Source organism: Podarcis erhardii (genome assembly GCF_964252035.2).
Source record: "Podarcis erhardii genome assembly, chromosome: 6".
NCBI classification, from domain to species: domain Eukaryota; kingdom Metazoa; phylum Chordata; class Lepidosauria; order Squamata; family Lacertidae; genus Podarcis; species Podarcis erhardii.
The window spans coordinates 94,501,847-94,519,727 of record NC_138510.1 but is presented as its reverse complement, the minus strand read 5'-3'; the positions used below and the strand labels follow the sequence as shown (position 1 = coordinate 94,519,727).

At 44.9% G+C, this 17,881-nt stretch overlaps 1 protein-coding gene across 1 annotated transcript; it reads left to right on the top strand.

Annotated features, from left to right (window-relative positions):
• The first annotated feature begins 674 nt into the window (after nucleotides 1–674).
• On the top strand, nucleotides 675–17,881 carry LOC309343529 (uncharacterized protein). The gene is made up of 7 exons (XM_081865168.1): nucleotides 675–1,176; nucleotides 9,023–9,097; nucleotides 9,798–9,842; nucleotides 11,302–11,385; nucleotides 13,010–13,078; nucleotides 15,155–15,193; nucleotides 16,664–17,881. The coding sequence occupies exons 1-7, from the start codon at nucleotides 699–701 to the stop codon at nucleotides 17,479–17,481; spliced, it is 1,608 nt and encodes a 535-aa protein (XP_081721294.1). The 5' UTR covers nucleotides 675–698; the 3' UTR covers nucleotides 17,482–17,881.

Sequence of the window (17,881 nt, the reverse complement as noted above, 5' to 3'; positions counted from 1 at the left end):
AAGGCGCCCTGTCGCTGCCCGGGAATGAACCTGCGGGGATGTCGGCCTATTCACACCGACACGTGTTCACCCCCGGCGTCGCCCTGCAACCCGATCCTGAGCTGCTCCAATTGTTTTATATTTACACGGCGCCGCAGAAGGGCGCTTTAAATAAAAACCTCCGCTCCCCTCCTGCCCGACCTATTTGCTCTCCCAGGCGGCGGCTGCAGCAGCAGCAGCTGGGCCGGGCCTTCATCCCGCTCCCTTCCTCCGCTGGGCCGGGCCTTCATCCGCCGTCCCTTCGCCTCGCGCGAGAGGGCAACCCGGCATCTCGGCAAGGTAAACCGCTGCCAAGGAGCCGGGAGAGCGCGGCGGCGGCGGCGGCGGCGGCGGCGCGGCCTCCTCTCTTGGGAAGCCGCTCGTTTCGCTCCGAGGCCGGAGAGGCGCCAAGGAAGAATATCCTGAGGAGAAGGAAAGTTGTGCTCGTGTGAATGCGCGAGTTCCGGGGGAGGGAAGGAGAGAGACTGGGCAAAGGGACTGAGGTGGCCAAGCGGAGTTTTATTTATTTGCTTTATTTGCACTGCTGAGAGGACGAGGCGGGGGGGGGGCAAGCTGAGCCGCCTTCGCAGCTTCGTATTAGCCGGGGGTTTGAAGCCGGCCCAGGCCCATATATCATCTCGGGCTGACCGCCAAGGGCGGCCTGCAGCGAGCGGGAGGCGATGCTGGGAGAGAGCCCGGCTGTTCCCTCAGGATCCGGCGGCGGCGGGGCCTTCTGTCACGTGACGCCCAGGCCGCCCCTGAGGAGAACCGCCTCTCAAAATGGCGGCGGCGGGAGCATCGCCTCCACTCCCCTCAGCAGTTCCACTCCTTATTCCCGCCCGGCCGGGAGGAAGCCGCCGCCGCCGCCGCGGCGGGGAGTGACTTTCTCCGAGGAGGTGCTGGAGCACCCGGCCACGCCGGCGAGGAGGCGGAGGAGGAGGAGGAGGAGGAGGATGAGGGGAGCGGAGGACGACGACGACGACGACGAGCAGGAGCCGGAGGACGACGACGAAGGGGAGCCGAGCGAGGAAGCGACCCTCGCCGCGCCCTACGGCCTCCGCTCGGCCGGGAGGCGCCATCCGCCGACGCCGTTCAGGAGGCCCGAGAGGGCGGAGGACAGGCAGGCCCCGCGAGAAGCTTCGGCCGCCTCCTCGGAAGGTGAGTGGGCAGCGGCGGGGGCGAGCCTATCTGGCTCGCTTCGGTTTGGTCGAATAATAATAGTAAAAAAATAAAATTATTATTATTTATTATTAAACAATAAAAATAAAATTATTATTATTCAATAATAATAATAATAATTAATAATTAATAATAATAAATTTTTTATATCCCGCCCACCTGGCTGAGTTTCCCCAGCCACTCTGGGCGGCTTCCAATCAAGGGTTAAAAACAGTACAGCGTTAAATATTAAAAACTTCCCTAAACAGGGCTGCCTTCAGATGTCTTTTAAAGATAGGATAGCTGCTTATTTCCTTTTTAAAAAAAATAATATTTATTCAAGTTTTAAAGGTTACAAAAGGAAAAACAGGAAAAACACCAAATTAAGCAGAAAACAAGACAATACTGTCAGAGATAACGATCTCTGAGCTTGATCGATGGAGCCGTGTACTCAGACAGCTTTACGATCCCAATCAGTCATTTGCAGCGTCCGGCACGCTTCCTTCTAGCTGCGCACCAAAGTCTGCTGTCTCTTTGGTCACGGCTTAGCAGAGTAGCACACAGCGGTGTAAAACAGTCTTTTTCTCCCTTGCTCCATGCAAGCATACACAGACAGATCCGTCTATTTACAGCTTTTATTCAAACATTTGTCCATCACTGCTTGCAGCCATGTTAAAACATGTCCGTCTCTCTCAAGACACACAGAGAGAACAACAACAGTACAGTCTCCTCCCAGACTCCTCCCAGCTTCTACAGCTGACGTCGGAAAGTGACGCACAGCTCAGAACACTTAACCAGTTAAGTTCTGAACTCCCACACACCCCCTTGCGTCGCTTTCTGACAAAACCTGTGTAACATCTTCAGCAACACCCTGTGAGATCAATCCCTTCCCCAGTGCCTTGCGCCCTACCTTGGCGTACCTGTTGGGCATCTGTGGAATCACCTCACAACTCTCAGAATCACACTGTGCGAAACTTACCCACGTACCTGTGGCCTGGTACCTCTCAGGTGGAATACCCTTGGTTGTGCGACTGGATTGCCTAGGCACAAACTCTGGTGTTTCCTCTGGCTCACTGTCACCAGCAGGTGTGTCCTCTGCATCACGGGATTCTCCCTCTGACTTAAAGCGTCTTCGAATCCTCTCCATTACACTTACAGGAGAACTAGGCTCACTCTTGGGCTGTCCTTTCCTAACAACTTGTGGAGACGCCCCACCCTGCTCCTGACCCTGGTCAGTGACCTGGTCGTCATCAGCAGACTCAGCCTCTTCTTCCTCCTCACCAGAACTGTCCTCTGGATCAGAGAGACATTCTGAAAGAACATCACGCCTGACAGGAGTCTTTGACTTTACATCCTCCTGACAGAAATCAGCGTGTTTACTGATCAGCACCTTACTCTGATCACCTGACGGATATGCAAATCTCCATGCACGAGCATCTGGCTCATACCCACAGAAGATCATTTTCTGGACTTTGGCTCCATCTGGCCCTTGCAAAGCCTTAGGCACAGGGACAACCGCAGGAGATCCAAACTTGCGCAGAAAGTGAACCTGGGGTTTGCGGCCATTTAACAACGAGTACGGTGTGTCACCTACCAGTGAGTTGTAGACACGATTCCAGGTGAACGACACACAACGGATTCCCTCCAGCCAAAACTTTGGAGGTAACCTGGCGTCTTTCAGCATCACCTGTCCAGCCTTAACCAGAGCTTCACTTCTCAGCTCTGCCACCCCCCTCTTACTGGGTGAAGTAACTGTGTGACGTATCCCTCTTCTGTGAAAGAACTGCTGCAAAGCAGAACCAGTGTACCTAGCATTTCTGTCACTAATGATCGCTTGAACCCTGGTGGAGAATCTCAGTTCCACCCCCTCAATCCAGCTCTTGATCAGCTGTGCTGCATCCTCCCTGGATTTGAGACCGTGAGTCCAGGTGCTCTGCGAAAAATCATCCAAAAAAGTTAGCAGAAACCTGGCCCCTCCCAGACTTGGTTCCTTGACAGGACCGGCCAAATCTATGTGAACCAGCTCAAAAGGTTTAGTGGTTACCCGTTCCACCTTTGGGTAACTGCACCCCCTCACCTTCGCCTGCTTGCATGTGGCGCAACTAATGGCACGTCCACAATCTCTAATTTTACACCCTCTGGTAACCTCAGGAAGTACTTGCAGTTCTTCCAGAGAACTATGATTGGTCTTCTGATGCCATGCACAAGCACATTGAACATGAGTGGGAACTGTAGCACGCTGCGCCTGTGCTCTCTCAACCTTCCCCTCACCCCCAAGAGACGTTTTAAGAATGAAAAGATCATTCTGCCCCTTCTTAACCGTGGCAAGTAACCTCCCTCCTCTGGAGATTGTGCAGACATCATTTTCAAAACAAACTTTGAACCCCTTACTTAACAAATAAGGCACAGATAACAAACAATGATCCCCCTCTGGGATAACACAAAACTGCAGCGTCTCCTGCAAAACAGAAAGGAAAACGTTAGTGACAGTTTTAATCTGGGTTCTCTGTCCATTTGCGAACATAACAGTTTGTCCGGCCGGAATTGCCGTGCAATTCCCCATCTTGACTGCAGATGTCTCTGGAACCATGTTGCGGTTAGCTGCTGAGTCGATTACAAAGCTAAGCTTGGAATTTTCCACACAGTTGTGCTCAAACAAGGCCATGCAGGCAGTTGTTTGAAAAGACTCTTCCTGTTGTTTACCACGACGCCCACCTGCACGTCTTCCTGCCTGGCCAGTCTTGTTGCCATGGAAACTCGCCTGGTTCCCATGAGAAGTGTCCTTGCAAACATCCTGCATCGGCTCTGTGCTCCGGTGGGGGCAGCTGCCATGCAGACGTTGTACTCCAGTGGAAAAACACTGCCCGGGGCTCCTCCCAGCTGGCCTGGCCTTCCTTCTCCTGGAACGGCACCTCCCACCAGCCTGGCCCCTGCTGAAGTTGCTCTCCGCTTCAGCAACAGTGGAAAGTTTCTTAAACTTGCCTTTGGAACTCTTCGCCCCCCCGATCTGCCCAACAGTGCTCCTTGAGACTGAAGTACCGGGAACTGGGGCCGCAGCCATCTTGGGGCTCTCCATTTCTTCTCCAGGGCCCTGGCCTCCTGCTGCAGTTTCACACAAACTTCGCAGCACATTCCAGGCAGCCCCTGGTGTCTGTACACCTTCCAAATGGGGTCTCAGTGAAGCATCAACGCATGCTCTGAGCATATTCAGCTCCTGTTGCATTCTCTGCTTGCCATCTCCAGGCACCGCAGATTCACAGCCTGCTTCAGCTGGCTCTGACTGGCTTCCTTCCCAAAGCCCAGTGACCAAGAACCAGCCCCTTATTCTTCTGCTCCAGGTTGCCCAACTTTTTAAAGTGAGCTTTTCCACCGGCATATCTTGGCTCTCTGCCATTTTCTTCCCGTTCTCCCAAGGGGGCCCAAGCTTACTTACGATCAGGTACAGCTTCTCTGCCTCACCCTTCCGTGGAGAAACGATTTTTCAGCTGCGTCTCAGCTTCCAGCTCCAGCCAGCTTTCTGTATCAGAAGCTCTCACTGTCTCTCGGAAGCAGGCAAAAACTCCCTCTGCTTCCCGGCATTAGGCTAGACTCAAGGAATGCAGCTTCCAACCTCCAGCTAGCTTCCGTGCCGACTTCAAAGCGTTCCTGGAGCTCACACCGACTGTTTTACGAGCGTTTACTGACCTTCCCATAACCTGTCAGAGATAACGATCTCTGAGCTTGATCGATGGAGCCGTGTACTCAGACAGCTTTACGATCCCAATCAGTCATTTGCAGCGTCCGGCACGCTTCCTTCTAGCTGCGCACCAAAGTCTGCTGTCTCTTTGGTCACGGCTTAGCAGAGTAGCACACAGCGGTGTAAAACAGTCTTTTTCTCCCTTGCTCCATGCAAGCATACACAGACAGATCCGTCTATTTACAGCTTTTATTCAAACATTTGTCCATCACTGCTTGCAGCCATGTTAAAACATGTCCGTCTCTCTCAAGACACACAGAGAGAACAACAACAGTACAGTCTCCTCCCAGACTCCTCCCAGCTTCTACAGCTGACGTCGGAAAGTGACGCACAGCTCAGAACACTTAACCAGTTAAGTTCTGAACTCCCACAAATACATCACAATAAGTAAAAAAATAAAAATAAAAAACAAATCAAACCTTCCCGTAACTTATTTTTCATTTGCTTGTTTCCTTGACCTCCTCACACCTCCCTTTTTTGTATTCTAGTTCAGTTAGATATTTCAGCAAATCCTTTCCATCTTTGTTTTTATCCTAATAATTTATCTTAATATACTGTAATCTTACATTCTCTTCTTTCACCAGTTAACAATCCCTTTTTACTTAGTCCTTTATAACATTTCTGCTAAAACCACATAACTTCATTCCAGCATCCTTCTAACATTCCTTAATTTTACAATGTTTCTGTAAGTAAACTTTAAATTTCTTCCAATCTTCTTCCACCGACTCTTCTCCCAGGATAGCTGCTTATTTCCTTCACATCTGAAGGGAGAGTGTTCCACAGGGTGGGCGCCACCACCAAGAAGGCCCTCTGCCTGGTTCCCTGTAACCTCACAATGAGGGAACCGCCAGAAGGCCCTCGGCGCTGGATCTCTGTTTCCGGGCTGAACGATGGGGGTGGAGACGCTCCTTCAGATATACAGGACTGAAGCAACCCTTCTTCCCCCAGCCGACGTTGGTGGGACTACAGCGCCCATCATCCGTGACCTGTTGGTTAGGGATGATGGGTTTTGTAGTCCAGGAACCTCTCCAGGGGAGGGATGCCCAAGGTTGAGGAAGGCTGGATTTGGGGCGGTGCAGGTGGTTTGCCTACACACATGGGCAAAACCAAGGGGACACAACATTGGGAAGATTCACACGGGACTTTGCCCTTGCTCAGGGTGCCATATTACAAAAGGTTACCTGAAGTCTGCCTCTGCTGGATTGGAAGTCCAGTGGTTGGTGGCATCTCACGGCAGCCCCCTGATGGGGGGGGATGATGATGATGATGATGATAATTAATAATTTATTATTTATACCCCGCCCAACTGGCTGGGTTTCCCCAGCCACTCTGGGCGGCTTCCAACAAAACACTAAAATAAAATAATCTATTAAACATTAAAAGCTTCCCTAAACAGGTCTGCCTTTAGATGTCTTCTAAAAGTTTGGTAGTTATTTTTCTCTTTGACATCTGGTGGGAGGGCGTTCCACAGGGCGGCCCTTATGTGGCTGCCATTTTGGGGGGACAGCTGCTTTAAGATGCGAGTATTTCGGAGCCTCTCGCTAAAGAAGAGATGAGGAGGACCTGCGGCTCTGCAGATGCTCTCAAAATTCCCGGCCGTGCTGGCCTTGGGACTCAAGGGCAGGGCTGGCCCAGCCTTGTTGCAAGGTGAGGCAACGGTCTCGGGCAGCAGGAACCCCTGGGGCAGCAGATCCCGAGGACAGAGATATTTATCCCCACCCTGCTTGTTCCTGAAGGAGCTCTTCTCCTTTTTTGTTGGGAGTGGTGGGGCACCATTTTGTGCCTTTCCAAAATGGCTTGGGCTGGCCCTCCTGATGGGGGTTAGGAGTCTTGGCACCTGAAGGGCCGGAGGTTCCCCAACCCAACCCAACCTAAAATAGTGTTAGGCCCAGTGAGAAATGTGGAGCTGAAGCGGCCTCGGAGGAAGCAAGCAAGTGGCCGGGGGAGCCCAGCCAGTCAGTCCATCCATCAGCCATTGCTGTTGGAAGTGGACGGACAAGGCAGGCAGGCAAGCACCATGTTGGCCTTTCTTGTGCTTGCTGTGTGCAATGCCTGCCTGGGAGCTGAGTGCCCGATGCCAAAGGGCAGCCTTTCCGCCATGCAGGCTTGGCAGGGCCTACTGCTGCCTCCCAAGGTGAGCAAGGAGCTGGCCTCACTTTCACTTTTGGCCAGCCTCTGCTGGGTTGCTAAGGTTGGGGGCATCCTCTTCCCACATGATGTAACTGGGCTTCTGATGCTCAGAGCATGTTTCCCCACAGCAGAGCCATGGAAATAATGTCCTTAGTCAAGGCAGCTGTAGACTCAGAAAGGTTGAAAACCTCTCCTTTAAGCTATTGGATCTCTTTAATGTTTTTTAGGGGGGTGTTGATCTGTAGAACTATTAACAATATTAAAAGTTGGAAGAAGGGGTGCTAGAACCAAAATAGGTTTTAAGATTTAATATTCATTCTTCTTAAAATGATGAATCTTTCGTTTCCCCTCTTTAAGTTATTTGGTCTCTCGCAAGCACTCTTTCCAGTATATTGGGAGGGATTGACTTTTGCAGTGGAGCTCCCCCCCGCCCCCCCACCCCGGAGAATTGCCAATCAAATTATATCACTGGGCTGCAAACTCTGTATATGCTTATTTATTGAACTTGGTTGGGCTTACTGTTGAGAAGGCACAGTCAGTTTTCACAAGCTGCAACAATTCTTAAGTTAGGTTTCTGTTCCTTTTCCTCCTTTTCCTCTATTTTGAATGCACAGAAGGAAAGAATTGCGTAAACAATAAGTGACTAAGATAAATGGTACGTGAGGGATGTCATGGTTTGTTAATTGTTACTTTTTGCCTTTAGCTTATACAGTCATACCTTGGCTTCAGGTTGCGTTCTTTTGGGTTACAGCCGCGATGAAACCCGGAAGTATCGGAACGGGTTACTTCCGGGTTCTGGCAGTCGTGCATGTGCAGAAGCACTAAATTGTGCAGAAGCACCAAATTGCAACCTGCGCATGCGCTGACGCGCCGCTGCAGGTTGCGAATGTTCATCCCGCATGGATCACGTTCGCAACCCGATCATCCACTGTATATTGTTAGTTTCTAGCCATATCTACATGTCTTCTTAAAGTAAGTCATAGGCCCAGTTGCATATCATTGTAAAACAATACAGTGGTACCTCTGGATGCAAACGGGATCCGTTCCGGAGCCCTGTTCACATCCAGAAGCGAACGCAACTTGTGCCTGCGTGGGTTGTGATTTGCCGCTTTCGCGCATGTGCGTGACGTCATTTTGACTGTCTGCACATGCGTGACTGGCGAAACCCAGAAGTAACAGAGCATGTTACTTCCTAGTCGCCGCAGCGCGCAACCCGAAAATACTTATCCCGAAGCTACTTCAACCCGAGGTATGACTGTAGTTAACTGTTGTCAGACAATGTTGCTTAATTGACATAATTATTGAAACTATTTTAATCAGATTCTGTCAATTCTTCTATGCCCCAAACATGGGGACTTGGGGACTTTACTTGTCACATAGTCATTATTACCGTATTTTTCGCTCTATAAGACGCACCAGACCAGAAAACGCACCTAGTTTTTGGAGGATGAAAACAAGAAAAAAAAAATCTTAATCCCAGAAGCCAGAACAGCTGCGCAGCGAAAGCAGCGATCCCTCTTGCTATTCTGGCTTCTGGGATAGCTGCGCAGCCGGGATTCGCTCCATAAGATGCACACACATTTCCCCTGACTTTTTAGGAGGGAAAAAGTGAGTCTTATAGAGCAAAAAATACGGTATATCTCCTTTGAAAAATATGCTTAGCAAATAATGTTTTAATGATTCTGTGATCATTTGGCAGGGGAAAAAATTGGCTAACCAGTAGTAGATATTTGGAGCATTTCTTCATTACATCTTCAAAAATCTGCCTTGCCTACCTATATTTAATGTTGTGTCTTAGTGACAGGTGTATAAAACCTGTGAAGGCCAAATATTCAGTCTCTATTTCGGAGTCCTTAGGGTTGCATGTTCTACCTGTGCTCTTAAATTGATGCCTTTTCTCCGTAATTAAGGGATATGAGTGGCTTCAGTAGCTATTTGATTATTGAATTCTTTGCATTTCTACTTTGCTTCCTTTGGTAGGGAGTAAAAACATCTTGGGAATTGCAGATGACTCTGAGCTTGTTCGACCAGCTCTTAGAAGAAGTCCAAGGACAGGTAAAATGTCTACAGCAGTCTTGAGCAAAGTTGTGTTGCTCTATAATACTTGGATGTAATATGTACAGTGCTTACATGTACATATTCATGGAAATTCAGAAATCTGACTGGATTCAACTGATTCTGACTCTGGCTGTTCAGATTCATGTTTTATACAGCCTGTTGGCTGCTGTGTTTGCATGAGTCTGGAAACAAGTGTGGCTCCTTGTTGCATCTGAACTGAGAAACTATGGTTAGGATATGCTTCCAAGCAAGCCAGGATTTGGAAGTCATCTGTAAACAAATTGCTTCATATTTTTGAATGTCTGGAAATTGTTGGCTCCTTATTCAGATGCAATGGGAAGCTATGGTCAACTGCAGCTTGTTGCCCCGTTTCCACAAAGAGTGGGATAATGTGGGGTCAAAGAGGCTGTGTACAGGTAAACAAAGCTCATGTATATCCTTGTTTATTATACCAGGATTTGATCATCCAAACACATCCTCTGTAACAGATACCCAGCTCTTAATTTTTGTTCCTTTATACCAATAAAATAAAGGAACAAAATATAACTTTGCATTTCCAAGAATTGTGGAAGCTAGAGTTGAAGTAAATGCATTTTCCCTTGTAGCATTATTTGAAATCTCACTTCAGAAATTGACCATCTTTCTTTTTTTATTCCTATTATATTGATTACTAATGAATAATTTCTTGTCTTAACAGGGCTTCCTTATGACCAAGCCAGAGACTCTACAAGAAATAAATCAGGTTGGATCACTTTCCTTTTGAATTTCAGAAAGGCAGCCATTATAATCTGGGACTTATGGCACCCTAAAGCATATTGTGGCATATGCTTTTGTGCGCCAGAACCCAAATTAATAGATGCATGAAGTGCTGTCTCTACAGGGAGGTACATTCATGTCTACACATACAAACGGGTATGAAGGTATAATCTAACTGGTGGGACCCAGAGGTTTGTGAAATGCAGCAGTCTGTGGTGTTGCCTACACAGAACTCAAATTTATTTATACCTCACCCTTTAGTTATAAAACATTTCCAGGTGTATTGCAAAAAGGTAGTAACTAAAGAAAATAGCAATTATTCAACAGATTTCTAATGCTATCATTTTATCAAAGATTAAAATTGCAGGCAAATTAAAAGGTCATTGCCTAGATCCATGATGACAATAAATTAGGAACTATAAGAGCTTCTCTTAATTGAGGAGCCACCTGTTTCGTTTGAGATGGTGACAGCATTATTGATATTTTTATCAGCATGTTCATGTTGGAGGAGGGCCTTCTTGCAGGGGGGCTTTAATTATTAGTCATTACTGTTGGAGTAGACTTGACAGTGATTCTGTCCCAATGTGTTGTAGCCCAACATGTGTAGTAGGTCACACTTTGGATCTAGTGTTATCAATTAAACTGGAAGGTGGTCTAAATGGGATATTTAGCTAAACTCCCATGTTATAACCAGACGGCTACCTGTTGAGGCTTAAGATTGTGTGTATTGTGTGTTCTTTTCTGCAAGGGTAGTACAGTGGTACCTTGTTACTCAAATGGCTTGGCTCCTGAACAAATCGGCTCCCAAATGCCTCAAACCCAGAAGTAAATGTTCTGGCTTGTGAATGTTTTTCAGAAGCCTAAAGTCTGACATGGCTTCCACAGCTTCTGATTGAGTGCAGGAAGCTCCTGCAGCCAATAAGAAGCCGCACCTTGGTTTTTGAACCGTTTCGGGAGTCAAACGGACTCCCAGAATGGATTGCATTTGAGAACCAAGGTACCACTGTAAACCTATTCCTATGGTCTTCTGGAATCTAATTTCTGCATGTTCTTGGAGCTCCAGGTGGTCCTTTCAATACTTTGGTCACTTTGTGAAACGTGGAAATGACCAGAACAATTGACAATTGAACCATTGTTTCTGAGCATCCACTCCCGTGCTGTTGAGCTGGCTAGACTGCTAATATGGACCACCTAAATTGAAGCAACTCGGCTCACTTCTAAGAAGTGTCTGAACTCAATTCAGTGTGGTGCTCTTTATGTGCGTATTTCTTAAAATTAAGTTCATTCTTGAAATATGCATTTAGTCCAAAGTAACTAGTCATCTTAATGAATTAGTTGAAGCACATGGCTGACCAAACCTAAATCTAAAGATGGGGTTGTAAGTAAATATGGGATTAAATAGTTTTATTGCTTTAGGCTCTGATTCAACATTTGTATCTTTTCAGAACATGAAGCAAATGAAGTGGAGAGTGAAAACAGACCTGAAATCTGGCATGATAATTTTCAGTCAGCTAGCAGATTCATAGAAGGTAGCAGTTGCCTGTTTTCCTATTCCTGGCAGGGTGTCAGTTTGTTATGTGGTGCAGGATCTTTTTGTATTTTATCCACTGCAGTTTTCCGGAAATTTAGGCAGCTCATAATATAGAGCTATAATCTGTGAGGAATTCATTGCGGCATCCATAGATTGAATTGTGCATATCCAAAAGCGGTTGTGTGCATTGCCTGAAACTCTGGTTGGATCAGAGCCTGTTCATGCAGGTAGCAGTTTGACATGCAATATAGTGATAAAACGTAAGATGACTCTTGATGCCAAACGCCGGTATTGTCCGCATTCTGTTCTCACAGTGGCACCAACCAAATACCAACAAGAAACCTGCAGGCAGAACAGAGCACAATAGCACTTCCCAGCTCATATCCCCCAGCATGTGGAGGCCATGTTGCTTCTGATCCTGGAAGTTGTATACAGCCATCAGGACCAGTTGCTATTTAGTCTAGTTCTCCGTGAATTTACCTAATATTTCTAAAGCTGTACAGGTTGGTAACCATCACTGCAAATTCCACAGTTTAACTATGTGCTCTGTGAAGTAATTCCTTTTGTCTGTCTAGTATCATGAGAGAGAAAAGCTTATCTCTCTTCATTTTTTCCACACCATGCCTAGCTTTATCATATCCTATCATATTCCCCTCTTGCTTTTTTTTTCTAAACTAAAAATGCCTAAACATTGTAAACTTTTCTCAAAAAGGAGTAGCTCCATCCCCTTGATCATTTTGGTGGCCCTTTTCTGGATCCCCCCCCCCAAGCTCTACAATTTTTTGAGGTGCAGTTACCATAACTGTTCACAGTATTCCAAGCACACCAAATCAACATTTTCACTGTGTGACCATAAGGTCTCTTTCTTGGTTAGTCCCAGCAAGTGGAGACCAAATCTGTGGCTTGGGATTTTTTGCCCCACTGTCCTTACATTGAAGCTTTGTGTTGCCATTTTAATTCCCATTTCCCCAAGTTTACTTCCTTTTGAAATTCCTTGCTATCATTTTTTTGTTCTTACCATTCTGAACAATTTGGTGAAATCAGAAAACTTTGTAAGCTGCTAACCCTTAACCCACAGAGATTCTTACCTCACCTGTCTTCTTAACTTTCTGATTGAACTATCATCTGGGGCTCCCTGTGCCCCTAGAGCTGGGCTTCCTTGCAAGCTTGTCTTACTCTTATATCCCTAGCTAGCTTTCTCCATCTAGGGCTCCTTTTGCAGTCTTGGGATTGTGTTGGTTCCTTGTATCACTAATGTATTTGAATTTAATTATATTTTTATTAAGGGTTTTCTTGTTTTACAGTGTAAGTGTAATGCCTCGTATGTCCCTTGTATTTTTACAAATCCATTTCATTTGTTGAGGCATTAGGGGGAGAAGATAAAAGAAAAGAAAAAAAAAGAAAGGGGGGTGGAGGGGAGGGGAGATGGATGGGGGTGGGGTCGGGTAGCGGTGTTTCTATTATGCTTAATGTATGTAGTTTGGTGTCAGCGTGCTTGTGTTGTTCACTTGTGTTCCTTTGCTGGTGAGAGGTTGGGGTTGGCCTAGGATGTGATTGTTTGTTTGTGATTGCTTGTATCACTAATGTGATGCCGTATTTTTTTCTTGCATCTTCTTTTTTAGATGCACATTATTTTGCTCAGAAACCACAAGGGCTTAATCAAAAGACAAAGTTAAGAGCGAGAACGCAAGGTTTGTATGGAACTTCAGGTTTTGTGTGTGGGTATTTTACCTGCTTTTATTTTAAAACTTTCATGTTTATAGCTGTAGGTTAAATGTGTGTTCATTCCACATTACATGATTATAGAACACTGACAGGATGATATGGTAGATCTAGTTCTGGGTTGGAAAGTAAAAGAGGAGAGATTTAAGACATTGGTTTGGCAGTGGTATATAATGAAATAAATACAGACAGACAGACCTTGTTAGTCTGAAACATTGGGTTGTACCCAATGAAGTTACCCTGTTTGTACAAGGATTTCCACTTGCACAGTGGAACTTCCTTGTGCTCCCCTCTCCCAAAGTGCCCCTCCATGTGGCTCTAGAAGGTGGAGGAATCCCATAGAACAGGTTTGAGGGCAGGAGAGTCGGGGAAAGTTCTGTTGCACATGTGGAAATCCTTGACCAAACAGGATGACTTTATTGGACATAGCCTGTGGTTGAATAATAGGATTTCCCTGCGTTCTTCTAAACAGATGCATTTTTGTTGAAAGTGTATCTAAATGTGAGGTCTGAATTCATAAGTATATAATGTTCATATTGTCCTAGGTAGGTGTGATAAGTGTGAAATGTTCCAGTACTATGTTTTGGCAGCAGTGCATGGAATTGGCATTAAACCTAATATATTTCTCTTGAAATATATGCCCCACTTGATACCTGTTGTCCCAAATCTATTTCCTTCACCTATTCCCCCTTGCACAGATACTTTCACTAAAATAAGCAAGTGTAATGAGTTTTATGTAAGGAAGACTCTAAGCTCTGTTGAAGGCTTTGGGCAGGGAAACAGAAATATTAGGTCCTATCATGAGATCTTTTTTCAATTTTTTCTGTGGGGGAAAAATGGAAATATGGGGTAAACTGGGGGAAAAAAACCTTGAACTTTTATTTTTGAATAATTAATGAAATGCTTTTTAAGGCAGGGTTTTAGATAATGTGTTGACTGCAGTTCACTTTCTCAAAATGGGTCCCAGTAACTGTTTCAGATAGTGGTAGCCTTCTGTCATCATGACAAGCTATGTTTTAAGTGTCACAGATGAGTTGTATTTGTAGTGAGCCTCTGGCTCCGGTTCTTCTTTCTCTTCCCACATAGCAAGGAAGAGGCATTCATTGAATTAAAACCAGCCTACTTTAACTATGAGTTACGAAGGTGGCTTGCTTAAACTACTGTATTTTTCGCTTTATAGGACGCACCAGACAATAAGACGCACCTAGGGTTTTTTTTTTTGGGGGGGGGGAGGAAAACAAGAAATAAAATATTCTGAATCCCAGAAGCTAGAACAGCAAGAGGCATCTGGCTTCTGGGATAGACTCTGAATGCATAGCTAGCTGTAGGCATTTCTGACAAAGAGCCATGTCATACTGTTATGTCCAGACATGGGTATTGTATTGGGTAATTATCAATACTGCTTGGCTAAATACTTTTGAAGACTTGTAACAGTTTGAAGAGGGATAATTGTTTGTAGTATGTACCACCTTGCCACTGTTTCCTCAAAGTGATGCAGGGTGTGTTTTTTGTTTCATCTTTTTGGATAATGTTGACTGGAATGGAGTCTGTTTTCTTTACCCAAATAATAATACTTGCTTTTATTTATTGTAATGCTTCCTGTTTTTTCAACTGGCAACTAGTACAGTGTTTTAAAGATGGAACAGAGAAAGCTGTTGCATTTGTAACTATTTGAACAAAATGTAGATACTTAAATTGTGCTATACAGTATAAACTAAGGCATTTATACTGTGCTACAGTTATTATGTAATAAGTTATACAGAATATGTTTTATAGCCTTAAAACAGCAAAGCAAATTTACAACTGAGAAAAATGCATGTTTGGGTTTTCCAGAAATTATAAATATTATAACTGCTTGGATTCAAATATGAATTCCTGTTGTGCTGTTCTCCCGTTGCCTTATGAATATGATGAGAATATTCCTCTTTTTGTAGGAAGACAATTTGGATCATGAAGTTTATGGAATTTATTTATTTATTGAATTTTATTTGAAAATAATTGGATTGGTTTGCACTTAAATCTCTTATCTTTGGTTTGTATTCTAGCCCATGTGCCAAAGAAACAACCACACGTTGCTCCCAAAAGTAAGGTATTTTCCTCTTTCAGACTATGTGTAGTTGTTGTGGTGTCTGTTTGTACCACTGATAAAATCTAGTGGTTTTTTTTACTGAAATGTGTTTGACAACCTTGCACCTCTGTAATTATGTGTGCAGACTTGCTTGTCTAGAATCTAGGCTTTTAATCGGGTGGGGAACCATTTTGCCTCAATGGGCTAGATCTTTCTCCACTCCACAGGCCAACTTTCATTGGGTGGGAAAAGATTGACATGTTGGGATGTTCTGCCCATGTGTCAAAATTCTGTTGTTTAGCGCTTGGGTACTACAGCTCAAGGGGCTTTTCTAGTCTTATGCTGGGCATAAGGTTGGCAAAATTGCTTTCTGCAGGGATTGGTTGTGCAGTTAGATTTCTCATAGGGAACTTGGTTGCACAACCAATCCAGCATGCTTGAACGCTCTTTCCATCAAAGGAAGAGCAGTTACTTCAACTCTGTTTCCTGCAGAGTTGTTCGAGCAGGAAAAAACGTATGATAGACATTTTCCTTTTGAAAATAGCTTTAAAATATCTTAAAACATACCTTGTTCCTTGTGGTGTAAAAACACTACCAGCTGAGCATTATTTCTGGTGATCTATTTCTGTTGTGATGGAATAGGGAAGGGCTATAGCTCAGTGGTAAAGTACACCTGCAAAAGGCCCCATGTTCAGTCCACAACAGTTCCAGATAGGACTAGGAAAGATCCCTGTCTGAGACACTGGAGAGATTCTGGCAGGTGGGGATAAACTACACATTACATTGAATGTGAATTTGTGCAGTTGCACCTTTTTGTAAAAAAAGAAAAAAATGTAGACATGGGGTCTCACTACAGGTGGGGTCAATTGTTACTGGGCTGCACCTGTTAAGAGGATATGTTACCCTTCCCCCCCCCCAAAGTCATATTTAGGAGGAAATCTCCCCCCACCCCTGCAACTATGAGGCAGATCCCACTTGGCTATGAACAGGAGGTTGTTTCCTTCCAGCAATCTTATCTGCAGATGTTCATAATCCACAAGTTGGTTGGGGAGAATATTTATTTCACTCACTTTAGCAGACAAATCTATTGGTTGAGACTGGAGAATTTTGACATAAAGATGTATTTTTTCCAGCAGAAACAAGCTTGCAATGAACAATAATGGAGAAGCCATAAATATTGCCAAATACTGACTTTAAGAATGCCCGCTTGTGCCATGTGTGAGATTTTCAGTCCCAATATTTCATTTATGAACATTTTTCAAAAAACAAGCTTGAATTTGAACCTGTTAAAGTTAACACTTTAGGGACATTTGCTTTTTGCTGTTTTTCTGGGGAAGTCCAATTCTTTTGAATTGTCAATAGTGTGCCTTCCAATCTGCCTGAAATGGTGATGAAATCAGCCAGAATAATAAAAGCAACTTCTAAAATGAAACTCAGATGTATGTATTTTTTCTCATCCTTTGTTTTGTGTATATGTGTGCACTAGGTTCTAAACAGTCTAATCGGGGACACGCATTTGCACGGATTCTGCCACTTATAGTAGTAGTAGTAGTAGTTTGCCTTGCTGGTGGTGGATGGTATGTGCTTCAGTATTCATCGTACCGTAGTTTGGAAAATAACCTGCGAACTGAAGCCCTGAAAGAATTTCAGAAACAAATGAGAGATCTCATGAGCAGCTACCCAAGTCAAGACAAAAAGTTGTGGAAGGGAATCCAAGTCATCTTGGAGAAACGCCTCAACTCTTCTCAACCGTTTTTGCAACCAGCTGTTTTATTGTTCACTGCTGCAAAAGAAGCTGAAGATGCCCTGAAATGTTTGAGCAACCAGCTTGCTGATGCTTTCTCATCCTCGCAGCGCGCTTCTGCAATAAAAATTGATGGGGCCAGCAAAGCCACTCTAGACAGTGATGATGTCAAACTCCTTGTGGACGAAGAGTTGAGTTCTGGGTTCAAGGGAGGCAGGAAGGTGGCAGTAGTGCATCGATTTGAGTCGCTGCCTGCTGGTTCCACCCTGATATTTTACAAGTACTGTGACCATGAGAATGCAGCATTTAAGGATGTTGCTCTACTTTTAACTGTTCTTCTGGATGAGGAAACTCTAAGAAAGGACCTTAGCCCACTGCAAGTTGAGGAGAAAGTGAGGGACTTCCTCTGGGCTAAATTTACCAACTCAGACATGCCAGGTTCCTATAAGCACATGGACACAGACAAACTGAGTGGGCTTTGGAGCCGCATATCCCACCTAGTCTTACCTGTGTGGCCTGAAAATGTCCTTCCTCAGGAAAACTGTTTGCAGGTGAAATAATATTTTTGTAAGAGAGAATGAAAACAACACAGCATGTACATCTATTAAAGGCTGGATAGGGTGTGTATTTCCAGCTTGGTAATCAGAACTGACTCTTAGGGGTGTGCTTCAAAATTTTAAATCTGATTTATTCCTTTCCAAATATGCTGGAAATTCACATATCAAGAACTGGTAGAGCATAACATAGTTCTGTTTATGTGACACTCCTGTAATTCTTAGAGTTCAGGACTTTGCATCTCAAAAGAATATGGATTGCTAGAACTACTTAACAATTTGAAGTCCTTTGAGAGAATACTGCAAATGGGAGCAACAAGTTAATGAATAGTAATAAGCACATGGCTCTGTCTTCTTTGTACTTGAAGTGTATTAGAATAAAATGCAAACTCAAAGGTGTCACTAA